This window comes from Photinus pyralis, unplaced genomic scaffold, assembly GCF_008802855.1.
Source record: "Photinus pyralis isolate 1611_PpyrPB1 unplaced genomic scaffold, Ppyr1.3 Ppyr1.4_LG6, whole genome shotgun sequence".
Classification (NCBI taxonomy): Eukaryota; Metazoa; Arthropoda; class Insecta; order Coleoptera; family Lampyridae; genus Photinus; species Photinus pyralis.
Window position 1 is genome coordinate 37,834,632 of NW_022170663.1, and position 19,556 is coordinate 37,854,187.

Below are 19,556 nucleotides of genomic sequence, written 5' to 3' on the forward strand. Positions count from 1 at the left end.
TAGACAGAGTGATTTGTAGAAGGCACCGCAGCAGGGATGCGTTCCGTCATCTAATCATCGGTTGGGCGGACTGAAATATCTGTCACAGCTCGCAGATCTGCTTGTTTAGTTAATGATGTCTACTGAAATCTTCAAATTTAAATCTGAAAATGTAGTTCAATGTATGAATCGCATAATTATATTAATGTTATAATAGGAACCATTACCCTGTGTCTCTGCAAAACTCTGTGTGCAAAAACAGATGATTAAAGCACGTCGTATTTTAAAGGTTTCTGAGTAACTGTACTTCAATTATGACGTATCACGTCGTCTGGGACTGAAATAAAAAATTTCATAAAGCGCTTTCTGTAAACGTTTGAAGCATTTACATACGCATGTAATTTAGAGTATGCAGTCAAATCTGTTCCAATTTTTAATCGCAGCATTGTTTGAAACTTTGAATGAATACACCAAAAGATAAAAGATTTAAATGCCTTTAATATTTCCTTAATATAAGCCAGCATGATCTATGCTTTTAAGACTTTGTTTGTGATATACTCCCTATTCATTCATCGCCAAACAAATTTTCATATTCTTGTTTTACTAGATTTTGTAGGGACCGACCTTTCTTCTGCTCCTGCAACAAACCACTAAATTGTAGTTTTATTACTTATATTTATATTAAATTTAAGTAAAATGTTTGATATTCCCCTTTTTCGCCCGCCTCCTCTGACTTGCGTCTGTCTGGGAGGAAGAAACGTTTCCCGAAATCCAGCCTGTGAAGCGGCAGTGGCCGTACGAGGGCTTCTTTAAGTTTCTCGAATGCCTCCTCCGCATCTTTGCTACCACGTGAATCGCTGTTCTTGGACGTTCTGCGGTTTTGAGTGGTTGGAGGTGCTCCTGGCGTGGCTCATATCCCCCAGGTGTCATTACGTGGCGAGGTATTTGATTGATTTTGCTCCACATTTGCACTCGTCGGCGGAAATCTCAAATCTGTGCTGTAGCAGCCTTTCAAATACCAACCTTAAACGATGTAGGCGTTCTTCGCCCAATTTGCAGTATACGATAATTGATTTATTTATTTATTATCCTTATCTTGTTCTGGGCCCTCAACAGGCTTGCGGCCAATTACAAAGTGACCCGCATAAAGCTTTTTAGAGGTGCCTCTCTAGAAGGTCTTAAGTTGTTCTATACTACTCTGGTATTTACCTTACGATTTAGGAAAACTGCAGGAAAACCTAATTCGGAGTAGCTGGCAGAATTCTCGAAACTGATCTAAGGAAATTCCCATCTCTGCTAGAGATGAAAAATTCACCTAAACCCAGGTTCGAGCACCCGACCTCCGGATTCATAGCCCAACGCTCTACTACTGAGCCATAAATATCATCGAAGTATACTATGTGCGTAGACACACCCCGAGAGAACCTCCTGCGTCTTCATTTTCTAGAATGTGGCCGGCGCATTTTTAAGACCGACAGTCATGATTGTGAAGTGATAGCCGACTCTTCTAAATTAATGAGCAATGTGGGTGAACTCAACGTGTCTCGGGGGGTGGAAGTTGCACCAGGCCTCAATCTGCTTATTCCTGGTGATGATTCTAACCGAAGAATGGTAATTGAGTGTTGGAGGGTCGGTATTTAAACCCTTCAATAGGGAATCTCGGCGTAATTCCAGTTAGGGGTTGTGGTATTGGTTCTCTAATCTCATCCTGAGAATTCTGTTGCCGGTCCGTGTATTCACGCCAAGAATTTTGCGAAGATTTTAACGAGCTCTTGTCTACGACAAAATAGACCCGGATAAAATAAACCCGACAAAATAAACCGGACGAAATAGACCAGCCCAGAATAGACCGGCGTCAAAATAGACCGGCGTCAAAATAGAACAATGCCGAAATAGACCAAAGGTAAAATAGATAAATGGTTTACTTGAAATTTATTGAAATCAAATAAAATTTAGAAATACCTACGGATTTAATTGATTAAGTTGGTGTACCGATTAAGTTAATGAGTTGATAATGAGGAATAAACTAGGACTAATTAATTATCCGTAAATAACCAATCAACATTGTGAAAGGGTACACCGTTGAAAGGGCAGTGCCTATATAGAAATGATATCAAGATGCTGGTTGAGTAGTTCAGCAAACAACGAGCTACACACCACAGTACCTGCATCTACAGATCTGCGAGAATGGAGACGATTGCATCCCAAAAAGGTGGACACCTCATCTTGTACGAAGGGTAAGTGATCATTTTTATACTACATATTCCTGCTTCATGACTATTACTGATACTTATTTTATCAATCTAGATATCGTTATCGAAGAGCAAGGGAGAATTCTGACGGCAGTGTTTCTTGGCTGTGTGTACGTGTCCCTTGCAAAGGACGTATCAAGATCGTCGATGAAAACGAAGTTTCTATTATCACCGAGCATGGACATGCACCGAACCCAGAAGAGAACGACGCTGCGAAATCGATTTTCAACATGAGAAGACGAGCGACTACTACTGCGGAGGCTCCACGGCGGATAGTTCACGATATCACGAGCCAGTTGTCATTAGCGGCGTCTGTCCAGATGCCAACCCACCGTGCTTTGCGAAGAACTATTCAGCGCGCCAGGAAGAGATCACAGCAGCCGTATGGCACTCTTTCAACCGTCGCTGACATTCGTATTCCTGATGCTTTGATGACAACAACGAGGAATATGGATTTTCTGCTGTGGGATTCGGGTGACGATGATGAAGACAGAATTTTGATGTTTGGAACTGCCACCAACTTATCGCTTCTCCATCAGCACCAGAACTGGCATGTCGACGGTACATTCAAAGTCGCACCTGAGCTCTTCTTCCAACTCTTCACCGTACATGCCTTGATCGACAACAGGACTACATTGCCGATGGTATATGTTCTCCTACAAGATAAAACTGAGGTCACCTACACAAGAGTCTTCAGGAAACTTCTTGAGCTGAGACCTGACTTAAATCCTCGCAGCTGCGTGTGCGACTTCGAAAAGGCGGTACATAACTCGTTGTCGCAAGTATTTGATGGAGTCGCCTTACATGGATGTCTGTTCCATCTGGGGCAGAATTTGTGGAGGAAAGTTCAAGAACTTCATTTGGCCGGCGAGTACCGGGATGATCCAGACTTTAGGGCCAACGTGAAAATGGTGTTGGCGTTGAGCTTTGTTCCGGTGCAGGATGTTGTGAGTGCCTTCGAAGAGCTTATAGACAGTTCTCCTGCAACAATGGACCCGCTTCTTTCCTACTGGGAAGATACTTATATAGGACACCAAATGAGGAGGAATAGGCGCATGGATCCCAAGTTCCCTATTGTGATGTGGAATGTCCACGACAGTCTTGAATCGCCTACCCAGAACAAACAACTCAGTGGAAGGATGGCACCACGCATTCCAGAAGGGCTTGGACTGTCATCATCCGTCCGTATATAGGTTGGTGGAACATTTTCGACGGGAACAGGCCAACGTAGAAACTCAAGTTGAGAGACATTTGGCTGGATTCAGGAATCCGGAGTCGTCGAAGACCAAATATTTACAAGTGAATAGGAGATTAGAAACCATGGTTTCTGATTACGACCTGGCGAACGTTCAAGGCTTTCTTAGAGGAGTATCCCACAACTTGAATCTATAGATGTCCACCACTTTGTTCTAGTTTTTAGTAAATATGTATTAAAATCAGTTTAATGTTTGTTCCTTTGTTCTTAGCATTTCAATAAATTTCAAGTAAAACATTGATCTATTTTACCTTTGATCTATTTTGGCATTGATCTATTTTGACGCCGGTCTATTTTGGGCTGATCTATTTCGTCGGGTTTATTTTGTCCGGGTCTATTTTGTCGCAGCAGCATATTTTTCGCGTAGGATTCGCATTGGCATTTCCTAGCTGCTCCTCACGAACCAGCGGCTGCAAGTGCGCTATTTTTCCCACCCAATACCATACGTGGGGGATGATTTCTCTCGTAATTCCTCTTCAGTATTACTAATTGAAATCTTTTCAGACGCAATCTTGTGCCTGGTATCAATCCTTTTCTTTTAACCATGTTGTGTTCTTGACCCTTCAAACGTTGTTCTTTGGATTTGTGATTTCTTCTTTGTGTAAGATTTCTTAAGTGTATTGTTGATTTCTTCCCGTATTTCCAACATTATCTCTGTTCCACTATGCTCCGATTTTGTCATGATCTGTTTCATCACATGCGTTAGTTAACCTCGACATGTCCACGTTCAGACTTGGTACTTCACCGGTTCTTTGGTCTACCATCTGCTTTACTGGTCTCGTTGTTTCTAATTATCTTGCCTATTTCTTAAAACCGGATCATAATTTCATTCACTTCTGAAGTCGTTGAAATGATAAAGGTTGGTGCGCCAAAATGCAACGGAAGTTGATGGTCACACCGCAGATGGTGTCTTTTTTAATAAGTTAATGTAGGTCAGACGAACAGGAAAGTCTAATTGCTTTATTTAAGTTGATAAGATATTTAAATTGTATCAAATTTGCAGGTGTGTTTTTTGATAAATTAATTTACCCTTTGAGATTGCCCTTAGGCATTATTATGTCGAAAACTACTACGGGAAATTTTTCGCTACGTGACGACTACTATCGTGGCAGCTTACTACGCAAAAAATTGAAGGGAACTATTCCTTTCTTTTAGCAAGCGAATGAGTCAACTCAAAGGGAATGCAGTTAATCTACTAACACAATTGCAAATAAAATTACCTGACGACCGGACACCAAAACGGGAGTTCTTTCTGTAGGTGCTGTTCACGTAGAGAAAAATGTATTTCGCAAAGATGCTTGGTTTCTCGGCGGTAGGTGGTTCTTCTAATATCTTCGTCAACCAGAAATACCTTCTACAGTTGGTCTGGAGCTGAAGGCATCAACTCGTCGGTTTAAAAAGCGATCAGTGGACTATGCACTATGTACATAAATTTACATTTTGAAATACAAATTTTGCGACGCATTACACGGTAGCGCAATACAGTCATTCGACACTAAGGAGTTTTCACTGTAATTTGAAAGTACATTTCGGAACAGAACAATAGTTTAATTAATCTCACTCACTGACGCACGTGTTTACTAGTAACCTTCCTGCTTCCGGTATGATAAGCTAGGGACTGCGACTAACGGGAGTCTTCTGAGTCTATAATGGCGTTGTTATCCTGCCTGGTGTATAAAAAAAAGAACAGACGGCGGTATAATCGTTATATAATGAATCCAAACAAAGTTCTTAAGTTGACAAACCCTCAGAGATTTCTAATGGGCTCAAAAAATGTATGTATAGGGAATTTATACTAAAATCAAATGGCATAAGCGACTCAATAACCTTCTACGACGTTGTTTTGTTCTTTTCGAAAATCCAACATTGCGTTAACGAGAAACCAATAGCGCTTCAACACACTAACATTTATCCGACACTGGGTAGCTTAATTTTCATACACGTATGCATAACACTACGGGGAAACAAATGACTAACTTTTTCAACTGTATTATAAGCTGTATTTGACTGCAACAACTTTATTTGTTACTCAGTTGTAAACGTTGATTAACAAGACAAAACGCAAACGGGTAAACGTCATGTTTAAACGCTACTGACTTGTAATCTGACAGCAGACCTGTAAAACTGACAGCAGACCTGTAAAAATTTTACAAGTTAGTAATCTAGTAATTTCATTGGCCAGAATTAATGCGAAGTCTCTGTTACATGGATAACGTGATATTTTAGACATTTCTTCAAGATTAATTTAAGAACTAATTATTTACGTTTACTATTGTTTACAAATGAGTAAGTACGTTATACCCCAGGTAATAGTTTTTACTGGCTCTAGGAGATGACAAGCTCGCCTAACGGCTCGCTAGTCAACTTCTCCTATCGCCAGTAAAAACTCACTTACCTGGCTAATAATATAAAATACTATTATATGGATAATATAATTACTACAGGGCTAGTCTTTTAAGAGGTTTTCTGCAATTGAAATCGTACAAAGGCAAGGAATTACAATGAAAAGCATTGTTTAGTTTTCGTAAGCTGTCGAACCATACCAAAATCAACACTCGTTTCAGTACTATAAAAATTGGTCCACTGTTTGCCAGATAGGAAGTAAACGAAGGGTGTGTTTTAACTTGCGTACTCAAACTGGGCATATTCTCCAGCAAGTAACGTTGTCACTCGGCAAGTGTCCTATTCCCCACTGGCCTTTAATACCTACACTCTTCAACGCCTACATATTTTCTTGTAACCCTCTTCTAGGGATTTCCTCATCACAAAATCATAAGGGAAAGATTAAGCGTTGTGCAAGTGAAAAAATAGATCCGCAAAAAGACAACGCTCAAAAGATCAGTTCTTTACAATAAATACAAGAAAAGACACAACTGTAAATGTGATGGACATACATGTGACAGTTTAACAAAGAGAAATCGATAGAATTTTAAACGAACTCGGACGAGAAAAGGAAATTAGCCACTGCAAGTGAATTATGTTCAATATTCTAGCAGCCGGAAAACACGTCGCATAGTGTTGACAGTCGGACTACTCGGGAACGTTTTCGACAGAGAGAGATAGAAGGTCGTCATGAAAGATCAAAGCGTTTCGCTTACCAGATTTAGTACGACGCTTTCTATTTAGGAGACAGCGGTTCAACCGCTTTTCGCTTCGAGAAAAAAAAAAAAGAAAATTATCTAGTAGAATTGTTATCAAACGCGCACATCTCGGTCTCGCCGTTTTATGACATACATACATAACCCCGCGTTATTCTGGAAAAATGGCATTGTCTTAACAACTTAATTTGGCCATATTTTTGTATATAGGTGATTGATGATCGTATGAACAATTAGATAATTCTTTTAAAAGTGAAAAGGCGATTTACCACTGTGACTTTGATTAATTACCCTCGGGATTTGAGGAACGAGAATCTCGAGCCTCGCTCGGAAGATTTTCCAAGTTTCTGCACTTAATGTGTATCGATTGCTCTCTAGGATAATCCCATTACACATTTATTACATAGTTCCACCGATGCTTTTAAATCATTACCGAAATGATTGGCTTTTAAAATCAATAGGAGCTCTTGAATAAGTTATTAATGTTTGCCAATATTTGTCTTACAGTGAAAGAACTTCATTGGAGAGTTTTAAAAGGAAACAGAATCCCAAACAAATTCCAAATTCAACTATAGTACAGGGTGTCCAATGAGATCAGTCTAAATAAGAAACTCATGCGAATTGTGTTCTAAATTACCAATTCAATTCTTTCAGTACATCTTGTACAATTTGTTACGGTCCTTCAATTGTGGTTGTAACGAGAAGTTACAAGTTCAAGGCTGCAAATACCTGCTGGTACTATTAAATTTTGATTCTGAAATAATGTTAAGGCACGTCCAAGTAGAGATACTTGCTAGTCTGCTTTCTTGATCCCAAAAGTAATGATGAGAAAACGTAGGGTAAATCCTGGACCTCGTACATGAATGCGAGTCTGACTTTGGAATTTCCACGCGATTACACACAATTACGCAATCAGCCGGTAATCAAAAAATGTCATTAAAAAGTGCGCCCAAATAGTCGCAGTTGAGCGGCTGATTACGCTGTGCAGTTTATTTTTAGTCCACTCTTCTAGATTCTAAGAACACAATATTCAATTCCGAGCGTCTTAAAACTTCCGCTTCACAACTAATTTCCTTTTTATATATATACCCAATCGAGCAAGCTTACAGACGATTGACATAAACTTTTTTAACTGCTCGACGCAAATCCTATCATGGCTTGACGCGCATTGCCCTACTAGTACAGGAAAATTGTCCAAAATAGACAAGAAAATTGCGAAGTAGTTGAAACTCGGTATGGACGTTTGAAAATACATATATTTCAAGGAACCGAAGAGTCCCTAACCACAAGAGGTGTGCTGGAGTGGTCATGCTCAAAGAACGTAGGGTGAACTGGATTTGCACTTTTTTAACAGGGAGTGGCAATTAAATCCTATTAAAAAAAATAGTTTGTGACATTTATAGCGTATTTTTTAAGAATTAACAAAAAATGTGTTATTGTTTGCGTTTTGTCCGCCCGTCCGTCCGTACGGACCCACTTTTACCGTTTTGAACTACGTTTAGGGAAATGGTACTAGAGTTCTGGAATAGGTAGCCTATATCTTGAAGGTGTGCCAGGCTGCCATCATATTTCTCCGTTTTAAGCCCTCCCCCCCCCCCCCCATTCATTATTTCCTGAAATGCTGTTTTTGATAGTACAACGTGCATAACTTTTACATATACGAAAACCAATTGGTTTGAGATTTTGTATACGCATGCCTTTAGTGGTGCCAAGTAAAACTTTTGTAAACGGGGGGAGGGGGGGGAGAGGTAAACACACGTTCTACCTTTCATGGTATTCTAATGAAAGGTCTCATCGAATTAAATTGGTGTGTACAAACTATTACTTTCCCGCGCGACTCTTTTTCGCGATCAGTGGGTGACGGGGTCGTAAAGATGTTTGAAAATTTGCTCCATGTATGCAACCGTACTGTTGCACGAAATAAGTTGTAGTACACTTGTACGGATTGTGGTCCTCGCGTAAAGAGTGTTGTAATAGGCTACAATGAGCCGTTGATTTTCTTCCATCCCCACTGTTCGGTATTTTTGGTACCACGAAGCCATATCTGAATTTGGTAGAATACTCGTGAGTAATGCTCAGCGGCGGTCACTCAAGTTAGTGGCAATAATTCGGCCCTGATTTTTGCTTTTGCAGCAATTTTTAAATTGGTAAAACCTATATGAATTAACGGAAGATTTCAAATTTTCTTCTCACCGTATACCATCAGAAAAATACGTTCACCAGCTTCTCTTACTTATAATAGGGTTGTAATTCTGGTCATTCAAGGTTCTCACTATAGCTAATTGCGTTTTGTTTTGCAAGAGTTTGAAAAATGGTAATTTTTGCTTCTGAAACATACAATATGTGGTATCACTACTGCAAAAATTTTCTTTTTAGTTTTGCCTTTGTCTGACTTTGTCTTTATATTTTTTGGTATTAAAGGCAAGAGAACAAGAGGATTAAAATCCTCACCGACTACACGCATGTTCCTCTATGGTTAAACATTTCTATTGTGTCAACTTTCATTAAGAACAAACCGATACAACAAAATATCGAAGGATCCTCAGGATTACCATCAGTTTTTTAACGACCATTTATTTTTATCTTGGAAGATACAAACAAAAATGCATCAATTCATGTCTTGGGCATTGAGATAATGCTGTTAGTGTTTTTCCAAACGATCTTGGTGCATACATTTTGAAAACTTGGATGGAAATACATATGGCTGCCAAAAAAGGCATTAGATTCATGTCTTGGCCATTGTCCTTGGTCTTTTTCCCAACGATCCCGGTGCAAGAATAATAACTTTGATATGTTATGTCATAAACAGTAGAATTTTTGGTCTTCCTTATTTCGCTGGTGCCTTTACACTGAAAGTGGATACGGAGCAAGTTCATACTTGAAGAATTCCGCGAGATCATCATCCTATTGGTTCTGCGTATACGGTAAAAATCCGATCCGGGAAAGCTTTATTGTATTATTTATTATTTATTTATTTATTTTATAGGTGGGCGAGCGGCGCGATGGTTTTTAAACCTTTATTTTGGGCTGAGCACACTATATAACGCTAGGGACTCATCGAATTCTTAAGCTTACGGGGGGATGCACGTTGCAATGCTGCGCTGACTAGAATTTTCGTAGCATCAATGGCGGCGATGCACCGGAAAGCGGCCAATTACTCACGGCACTAAATACACCCAAATTTCCGAATTGTTCTTGATTTCTGTTTGAAAGAATGTGCAGTGGCAGCTTGAATTTTTAGGTACACCAATGGTGACGTCGGTCTGACAGACAGACCGAATTTGATTTTGGCTTGATTTCGTAGTTACTACGCATGTAACTTGGCTTAAAATAAAGGAAAAAGTTCAGTCAATAAATAAACAAAGGCATTTAAATCGAAAAAATAAATTTTATTCTTGTAACATAACTTACGAAGCTCTGGATAGGACACATAGGAAATTATTTTGTAAATTACAGTTGTAACTGGGAACTATACTAATTTACAGTTGTAACTAGGAATTAGTTTATAATTTGCAGTTGTAATTGGGAATTACACTAATTTACAGTTGTAACTGGGAATTATAGTAATATACAGTTGTAATTGGGAATTACACTAATTTACAGTTGTAACTGGGAATTAAACTAATTTACCGTTGTAACTGTCAAGGATAGTTCCCAGTTACAACTGTAAATTAGTGTAATTGACAATTACAACTAAATTATAAACTAATTCCCAGTTACAACTGTAAATTAGTGTAATTCCCAATTACAACTGTAAATTATACATTAATTCCCAGTTACAACTGTAAATTAGTATAATTCCCAGTTACAACTGTAAATTAGTGTAATTCCCAATTACAACTGTAAATTATAAACTAACTCCCAGTTACAACTGTAAATTAGTATAATTCCCAGAACAACTGTAATTTACAAAATAATTTCCTATGTGTCCTATCCAGAGCTTCGTAATAACTAAATTGAATTATACACAATATTAAACAGAATATATTTATGTATAAGTATACAAAGTTACAAAGACTTCGCAATTTTCTTGGATATTTGACGAATTTGGATGCAATTTGACTGTACTATACGGCTATACGACCTACCACATGCATTTTTCATCACATGTTGGAAGGGGCTATTATGGCCGCTTTCTCCGTCCGTCCAAGGCCGCAACTACTCCTGCAATTTTCAATCTACTTAGATCATTCTTTTTGAATTCGAACTGAACTCTGACGTTGTAAACAAAAGCAGTACCTAGAGACGCCACTTCTTTGGATCCCAGATAAGCAGTGCTGGACTTAAAACGGGACAAGAAACCGTACCCGAATGTTACCCTGAATACCGAGAAGCGGCACGGTTCAAAGAAGATACAGAGGGAACCCGAAACTCATAACTCCTTCATATTAAAATTCAATCATCTTTCCTGCACCTTCTGAATCTTGCGACTCCATGGGTTATGGTAGCAGGTTCTTCACCATTTCTGGCAGCCTTCTCCACGAAAACCTTTAAATACCTCGACTACTAGGTCCCCTCGCAACTCAAAGCGGGAGAGTAACCTCGGGTTCGTCCTACGGTACTGCCAAGTCCAAGGCAACTACCTATATGGTCGGTCTAAAATCGTAACAATCAGGGAAGAAGTCATAATCGGTAAAAATCATGTCAATCCACAAACACCCTTCGCCCGCCAGCGCTATAGAGTTTTCTATTATTTTTTCCCACTGGAGTTTATTTGGGCTATTAAATACCCTTATGAAGGTAATATATCTCATCACATAGATGAGGCAACTTCCTGGTTCCTATTCCATAATCAGGAATCAATGAACTACAAGGAATATCTGCGCCTTTCTTATCTTTTTTTAAGACAATGGATTTATCTGGATAATGGTTTTGGTCATATTTAATAACATTTGTTCCTTCCTTCATGTTTGCAGGAGTTTTTAGAATCGGCATTGTTGTTGCTTGTTGTCCAGCATGTCATGTGGACCTTATTTATACCCTATGTATGAGAATATTTCAATTTATTAAACTAATCTGATTATCTGGGGGATTATTTACGAAATAAGCACAGAGTTAGTTCGTTTTTTTCAATTTGTATCTCAGTGATATTATTCTAAGAAAAATAACCTTTCGTCGAGGTTCGTATATGATTTTATTCACGATCATCATTATAATCATTCCATTATCAAAAATAAAAGAATTCACTAAATTTATACGTTTTATATTCATCTTATGCGCCATCTGCAATATTATTGCCCTACATAAAATATGTTGTCGGTAATACAGATTTGGAAATTTACCTAATTAATATTCATATTAATTTAACATGTATGTTAAAAAATGGCCCATACTAAACAATTTCAATGTACATCCCCTCAAATAAGGGAAATTGAGTGTAGTAAAAAATTTACTCCCCGAATGAATTTTGAAGTGAATGAACAATGGTGGGCAGGAAAGGGTATAGGTAAAACTTCATGTTTTACTTGCTTATTTTAATGAGGTAAAGGTAAAGAAATCATCCACATTATGAACGACCAAATAATGTTGTGATCCACATTCAAACCTAATGCGGTAATGCCTAATGACCATGTCAGTTTTATTATTCTAAAATGTACCTACAGCGATCTTCTGTGATTACAGATTTAGACTGGGTTACAATATTAGTATTATAATCTGTGCAGATGTCAATAACGAAAGGTTTATTCTCCAGATCCAATCAGGTAGTCACTAAACACCTGTTCCAATACGATAGCCCTAAAAAATAGCATCTATTTCTAAAATGTGTCTTATAGACAAGAATTGAACTTTTCCACCCAGAAATTTAAACAGTAATGGGCTCTCTAAAGTAACAATCAATTTCATTAAACTCAAGTTCGAGTTTTATATACTTACCGATCCTTTAATAATTAACGGTTTCTTTTTGCTTTTGTTTTTACTTAACCATTTAGCACCGCGCTCGTTTAGTTTTAGGTTACGTGAAACAAACCATCATTTCCCGTAATCTGACTAAAGTTAATCACAACTCTTACTTGTGTTTACTTCGGTCCGCATTTACTTATTTCACTTTTTCGCGTTTGGTCGTTCATTTGCAATTTACAAAAAAAGCACAGAACTTAAAATAATCCATATTACTCATAATAAGAATAAGAATTGTTTTTAAAATGCGGTTTTGAACAATTTGCATCTAAATCAGCTGTCATCGGTGTCAGACAGTTACGATGAGAGCGCCATCCATTAGGATATTAGCAACTAAATCGAGGTAGGTAATGAAATATTACTAACTTCGAATCGAACATTACTAACCTCGAGAATCTACTTTCCTCCCTCCTGGAAAAATAAGTGTTGTAAAACACAACTTCCTTATCCTTCAAAATGACAATTATGAGACTGATTACATTATGATCGTGAATAATAGTATATTACGCACCGAGTGCGAAAGTAGGTTATTTTTCGAAGAATTTTAATCACCCGAGGCGCGCAGCGCCGAGGGTGATTATATTCTAAGAAAAATAACCTTTCGTCGAGGTTCGTATACGATTTTATTCACGATCATCATTATAATCATTCCATTATCAAAAATAAAATAATTCACTAAATTTATACGTAGTATATTCATCTTATGCGCCATCTGCAATATGACTGCCCTACATAAAATGTTGTCGGTAATACAGATTTCGAAATTTACCTAATTAATATTCATATTAATTTAACATGCATGTTAAAAAATGGCCCATACTAAGGAATTTCAATGTACATCCCCTCAAATAAGGGAAATTGAGTATAGTAAAAAATTTACTCCCCGAATGAATTTTTGAAGAGAATGAACAATGGTGGGCAGGAAAGGGTATAGGTAAAACTTCATGTTTTACTTGCTTATTTTAATAAGGTAAAGGTAAAGAAATCATCCACATTATGAACGACCAAATAATGTTGTGATCCACATTCAAACCTAATGCCTAATGACCATCTCAGTTTTATTATTCTAAAATGTACCTACAGCGATCTTTTATGATTACAGATTTAGACTGGGTTACAATATTAGTACATATTATAATCTGTGTAGATGTCAATAACGAAAGATTTATTCTCCAGATCCAATCAGGTAGTCACTAAACACCTGTTCCAATACGATAGCCCTAAAAAATAGCATTATCTATTTCTAAAATGTGACAAATTACCTACATTACCTACGGACATTGTTTTTGGCATCTCATCGCTACAATATTAGCAAGTGCTAGTGGAGTTCTTCAACTTAAAACAGTTCGGTGGCTGTAGATCGGCTGAGGTAGCAGAAGGTTTCGTCGCCCATAACGTCGCCCAGTGGCTCATTCGCTTTACGGGCACGCGAAAATAACAAAGTATGGCAGTATCCTCTTCAGGTAGTGCTATACGACGTCTCCGATATGCAACATTATGATGCCATAAATTGCCATCCCTTGCTCTTCTCATGGGTCGCAAGCGCAACCCAATGTTTCCATGTCTATGGACAAGAATTGAACTTTTCCACCCAGAAATTTAAACAGTAATGGGCTCTCTAAAGTAACAATCAATTTCATTAAACTCAAGTTCGAGTTTTATACACTTACCTATCCTTCAATAATTAACGGTTTCTTTTTGCTTTTGTTTTTACTTAACCATTTAGCACCGCCATCGTTTAGTTTTAGATTACGTGAAACAAACCATCATCTCCGTAATCTGGCTAAAGTTAATCACAACTCCTACTTGTGTTTACTTCGGTCCGCATTTACTTATTTCACATTTTCGCGTTTGGTCGTTCATTTGCAATTTACAAAAAAAAGCACAGAGCTTAAAATAATCCATATTACTCATTATAAGAATAAGAATTGTTTTTAAAATGCGGTTTTGAACAATTTGCATCTAAATCAGCTGTCATCTGTGTCAGACAGTTACGATGAGAGCGCCATCCATTAGGATATTAGCAACTAAATCGAGGTAGGTAATGAAATATTACTAACCTCGAATCGAACATTACTAACCTCGAGAATCTACTTTCCTCCCTCCTGGAAAAATAAGTGTTGTAAAACACAACTTCCTTATCCTTCAAAATGACAATTATGAGACTGATTACAATATGATCGTGAATAAAAGTATATTATTAAAGTATATTATTATAGCGGTACAGTATGAATGCTTATTTTATTCTTACCTATTTTTTTTACTAAATTGGGTAACTGGCCGAGTCGGATTTGTTTCAGTATGGATGCATAATTTGAAGGCAGCATTTTATGTATGGAAAGACGTTATTGTGAAAAAATACAGAACATTTGTTTAAATAAACATTAACCAAGAGAAGTGGGATTGATTTATAATGCATCAGGTGAACGGAGAAATTGTAAGAATTTATATAATAATGACGACCGATTTGTTAGAAAGCAAACAAATGTTCTCGTTCTCTTTGATTAATCCCCCAATGGTGTCCAGCAGCTATACAAAGCATTTATTAATGTACTACAGGATTTTATTGTCAAATCGTTTTTATTACAATGAAAATTTGAAATGGCAAATTGAAAAGCTCTAACTGGAAAATGTTGTAATACATACATTCGTAAATCTGATGGCGCCTTCCTTTCAGTGTTGGGAATTTGTTTCTTTCTCATTCTTTCCAACACAAAGAAGCTTGGCAAACTATAACTTTCCCGTGTGACTCTTTTGAGATCAGCGAGCAAAGGGGCCTGGGGGGGGGGTAAAAATTAATTTTATCTCATTGTATTCTAATTAAAGGTCTCAACGAAAGTTTTCTACCAACTACTGTCCTTCTTTCTGTTCTCTTATCAAAGTACGGGGCGGAGGGGGGAGTGGAACTAGTTTTATCCTTCATGGTACTCTAATGAAAGGTCTCAACGAAAGGAATTAATTTCTACCAACCATAGCCCTCCTCCTCGACCTCTTATCGTGAGCGGGTATATTCCCTTATACCTCAAGAACCGATTGTCGGAAGAGGGTTTTCACAAAGTGCGATTGAGACATCTGCAAGAAATATATCCATTAATGATGTCAAATCAAAAGCTATTTCGGTTAAAAAAAATGCGCTTTATGTGCACAAGAGTTGTGCACAATTTTTACTTTTTCAATTTTTTCAGTATAGGTACTATCTGAAATTGTAGTCATTTGACGTTTAATTTTGCAAGCAAAAGTTTGAAGTATGTAACCGTAACTTATTTCAAAGAAGAGTTCAACCCCCTACTAACTAAACAACACTAATGGAAAATTTATACAAGCGAAATACAGCAAAATTAAATTAAATTCTTTGATATTTACCTAAGTTTCAGCTTAAATGCAACGAACTACGCAAGAATGGTGTCAAAAATGTGATACATGTGGTTCTCTTTGCGCTGGAAAGCGTCGATGTAATTACATTGTCATGCTTTATATCCGTTTCATTTGAATAAAGTCGATTGGGTTTTAAATAGCTTTCAATATTTATAGACCTTCAACGTTTATGATTGTAGAAAGCAGGGTTGTTGTAACCGTGTATTTTAGTGACCCGCTGTAAATTTGTACACGACTGAGACCATTATCGGCGTCCACCAATTGACAGGTTCATACCTGACGTTGGGGTTCCCATATCCCCCAGAAAATTCTAGCACAATCGAACGAAACGTATAAATAATTGTTCTGTTACTTTTGAGTTTGTGGTTTGGATGTTTATATCGTAGCTGTAGTCACAAACTTTTTGGGGAGAGTTTGATACATTGTTACTGTTGTGTCGAGCTTTGCATTCGAATCGAATAAGTGGAAAATAAACACATCTTCCGCACTGAAAGGTAAAGACAATTAGGTTTACGAATTAACGTGTTATTTTATGTACAGGTTTTCCGGTTGGGGCTTTCAATTCTCTAATTCGGTTTTGAGCGTTTAAAAAACGATTTCGCAGTAGAATCGTAATAATATGCTCTATATAGCTATACCTTTAGGGGATTAATCAAACACAGTGATGAGCTGAGGGCATTTGTTTGCCCTCCGACAAATTGTTCGTCGCTCGTTCTGGGGAATTGAGCAGGTTGTGATACAAATTCTTACAATTTACCCATCCACGTGATTGACCACAAGTAAAGCTCAAGTTTTCTGTTGTTTGAAATTTAAAAAAATTGTTCTGCGGGGGATACGTTTCCCATTGAAATATGTGTAAAATGTCTTTAGGTGGCGCGGGCGTTCCAATTAGTCGATATACAGTGACATTTTTCAAAAAGTAGACAGAGATTTACATGCATTGTTTTTTTCAACGTCTACTTCTAAAAAACAAAATCTCTTCTAATTTTATGCATTCAAAATAACTTCTTAAAACAAATAAATATCTATCTGTCATATTAATTAATTTGAATATCCTAAAGTAGACATAGGGAGAAACAACACACGTAATTCCCCTATCCCTGTATATAGTAGGATTTTCCCAAGTTTGAACGGACGTCATCAGTGTATTATATCTGAATTAGGTATGTTTACATAGTACGTGCACTCGACTGGTTAAACCCTACCCAGCACCTTCAAGGCTCTCATCAACGATAGAGTGCGTAGCTAGTTCTAGAAACTACCTACCTTCTACCATAGAGTAAATATTATTTACTCTATGCTTCTACGCTCTCGAAAAGACAGAAGTTTGAGTTGAGGGCTTACCGCCTTGAAAGATAAAAACCTTTTAAAAAGTTCTAAAAATGTTTAAACAGTTTAAGAAAAAACTCAGATATTTAGAAATGTTTGCATCTTCCTGCTGTATTTTTTAAGTTTGCGAATTTAAAACCTTCTGACTCTCGTCCATAATTTCCCACTACCTTTTTATACATTACTAGCACACCCCGCGAACTCCGTATCGCCTTTGGAACCTCTTGTTTTCTTGGATGGGACATACGTTCAGTTTCGGCGGCTGCGCCTCCTCACCTCGCTAGAGCTTTGTAATCTATTTTTGGAGCTGTTTGGGATGAACCAGTTCTGTAAAAGGTGAGTAAGGTGATACCTTTCAAAGCTATCGAAAGCTATCCAGAGTAATCAAATGCTATCCACCTTACAAAGCCTTACAGCGTATTTGCAGAAATTCTACCCCTTTCCTAAAAAGTGCCCGAAATGTGTTGGCTTTGGTTTACAAAGCTCTAGGAATTGAGCATACATTTTTTCAATTTTGGATAATTGATGTAGAACTCCGAATTCTCGTCTGAGCTCTGTTTCCTAGTCTGAATGTTGAAAAATCCAACTATCGATACCAAGACCAAGACGAGAACCGAAACCCTGGGTACTGTGTATTATATTCTTATTACTAAGGTATAGGTATAAAGTTTTTAAAAAGATTTTCCATTGTGTACAAACGTTAGCTCCCGGAGTATCGACGAAAATAAAATATCATACCTTAGAACTCTGGCCACGGCCTTACTGAGCTCAGAAGGGCGATGTTTGCCTCTGCCATAAAATCTGCTATCAGATACAAACACAAAACCAAAAAGAGGGTTATTGACAGTACAGAAAGTAAAATGTGCGAGACAAAAATTAACGTTTGATATAAATCGGGTAACTCGAATACTAAAAATCGTATTAACACAACGAAAAAGCAATCATTCAAATGACCTTAAAGGGCAAAAGCAAAATTTTAATTTGAAAACGAGTTGTCGATACAGTACAAGAATCAACGTAACATAATCTTTGTAACGACAAAAATTAACGTCCTTAAATGCAGAAAATGAATTTTCAAAAACCAAGCAGGTGCTTCGTCGAATGATTAGGATAATTGTTCGTGCCGTGTCTAACGTACCTGCCGAACCACAGAATACAAATAACAGTGATCCTGCATCAAATTGTCACATTAGGTGACTCGAGTAGCGGAGGCATGTTTAGAGGTCATATAGAAACAGTTCACAGTTAACAACAATCTTAAAAAGGATAATACTTGCAGTTACATACAGGAACAAATAGATAAGTCTACGAGGTATAATAATTTCTACATACGCCACTGGGCAACAACGTCGCTGTCTATGTCAAGATGGCGGGTTTATCTAATTTCCTAAAGTGGTGCACTCTCAGGTGAACTACATCCAAATTCCACGTAGATCGTAATATTCGTAATGTTTATGTCGACAGCCAACGAATCGCTTTAAGATATGACAAAATCATCAAAGCAAAACAGCGTTATGAATAAGTCAACTCTCTAGTTCTTCTGCAGGATTAGCGTTGCATAAGCGAAAGGCCGAGGAAAGGGAAATTGATCAATATTAATGAAAAACATAAGAATACTTTGCGTGAACTATAGTGGTAGAATAATGAACTACGAAATGAACTTTATAGTCTGTACCAATAATCTAAACTACAACACTAGATACAAAAAAATATACAGATGGCGTAAAGTGTATCTGACATGAATATTTAACTGGTGAAGATAAGTTGAACAACAGCCGAAAGTAAAAAAAAAACGTTTTGAGAGGTTTTCAAAAAATATTCTCTAGAAGGTTTTCGGCATGACTGGCAGTAAAAGGAAGATCTCCGAAATTGCTACCTCAGATACCTATTTAATATTTTTAGGTAAGAAGTTTGTACTACAAAGGAGATTCCTTAGAATATTTCAAGAAGCCATTTAACCTGGAATATTTCTGGTAATACCCCATACAGTATCGTATCGTATCGTATCGTATAGGCGGTACTCCCTAGGTACAGATGTTTTCAGGCCGCCCAACAGCCGCCTGTGGGACTTAACGACAGTCGTAGTATGACTGCCGGGACGGCCAGCATAGTCAGGAGATGTTCTGTACCACTAAAAATTGGCAAATTGTGGATTCGAACTCACAACCGGTGAGGTTAGAGTCCGCTACGCCAAACTGACTACATACCCATACAGTAATACGAAAAGACCCAGAATTCTGACTTTTAGGCTGCAAGTTTCGAAGAGAGATATATTTTAAGTAATCCTCAAGAAGCTTTCCAATAAGATCTTTATACAGACTTAAATGATCGTAAAGTGTCTCGTGCTTCGGTGTTGGTAGTGACGATTAT

At 37.6% G+C, this 19,556-nt stretch overlaps 2 protein-coding genes across 2 annotated transcripts in view; one reads left to right on the forward strand and one right to left on the reverse strand.

Moving 5' to 3' along the window:
- Positions 1 to 19,556, reverse strand: part of LOC116174626 (follistatin-related protein 5-like) — a 157,954-nt gene that overhangs the window by 38,930 nt on the left and 99,468 nt on the right. The gene's annotated exons all lie outside the window — the stretch shown is intronic.
- On the forward strand, positions 2,167 to 3,424 carry LOC116174627. The gene is made up of 2 exons (XM_031492567.1): positions 2,167 to 2,216; positions 2,287 to 3,424. The coding sequence occupies exons 1-2, from the start codon at positions 2,167 to 2,169 to the stop codon at positions 3,422 to 3,424; spliced, it is 1,188 nt and encodes a 395-aa protein (XP_031348427.1).

Excerpts from the sequence above, each read along its gene's own strand:
- LOC116174627 (XM_031492567.1), top strand. The coding sequence starts at position 2,167 with ATGGAGACGATTGCATCCCAAAAAGGTGGACACCTCATCTTGTACGAA. Across the intron at positions 2,217-2,286 it reads CACCTCATCTTGTACGAAGG|ATATCGTTATCGAAGAGCAA; the intron begins GTAAGTGATCAT and ends TTATCAATCTAG.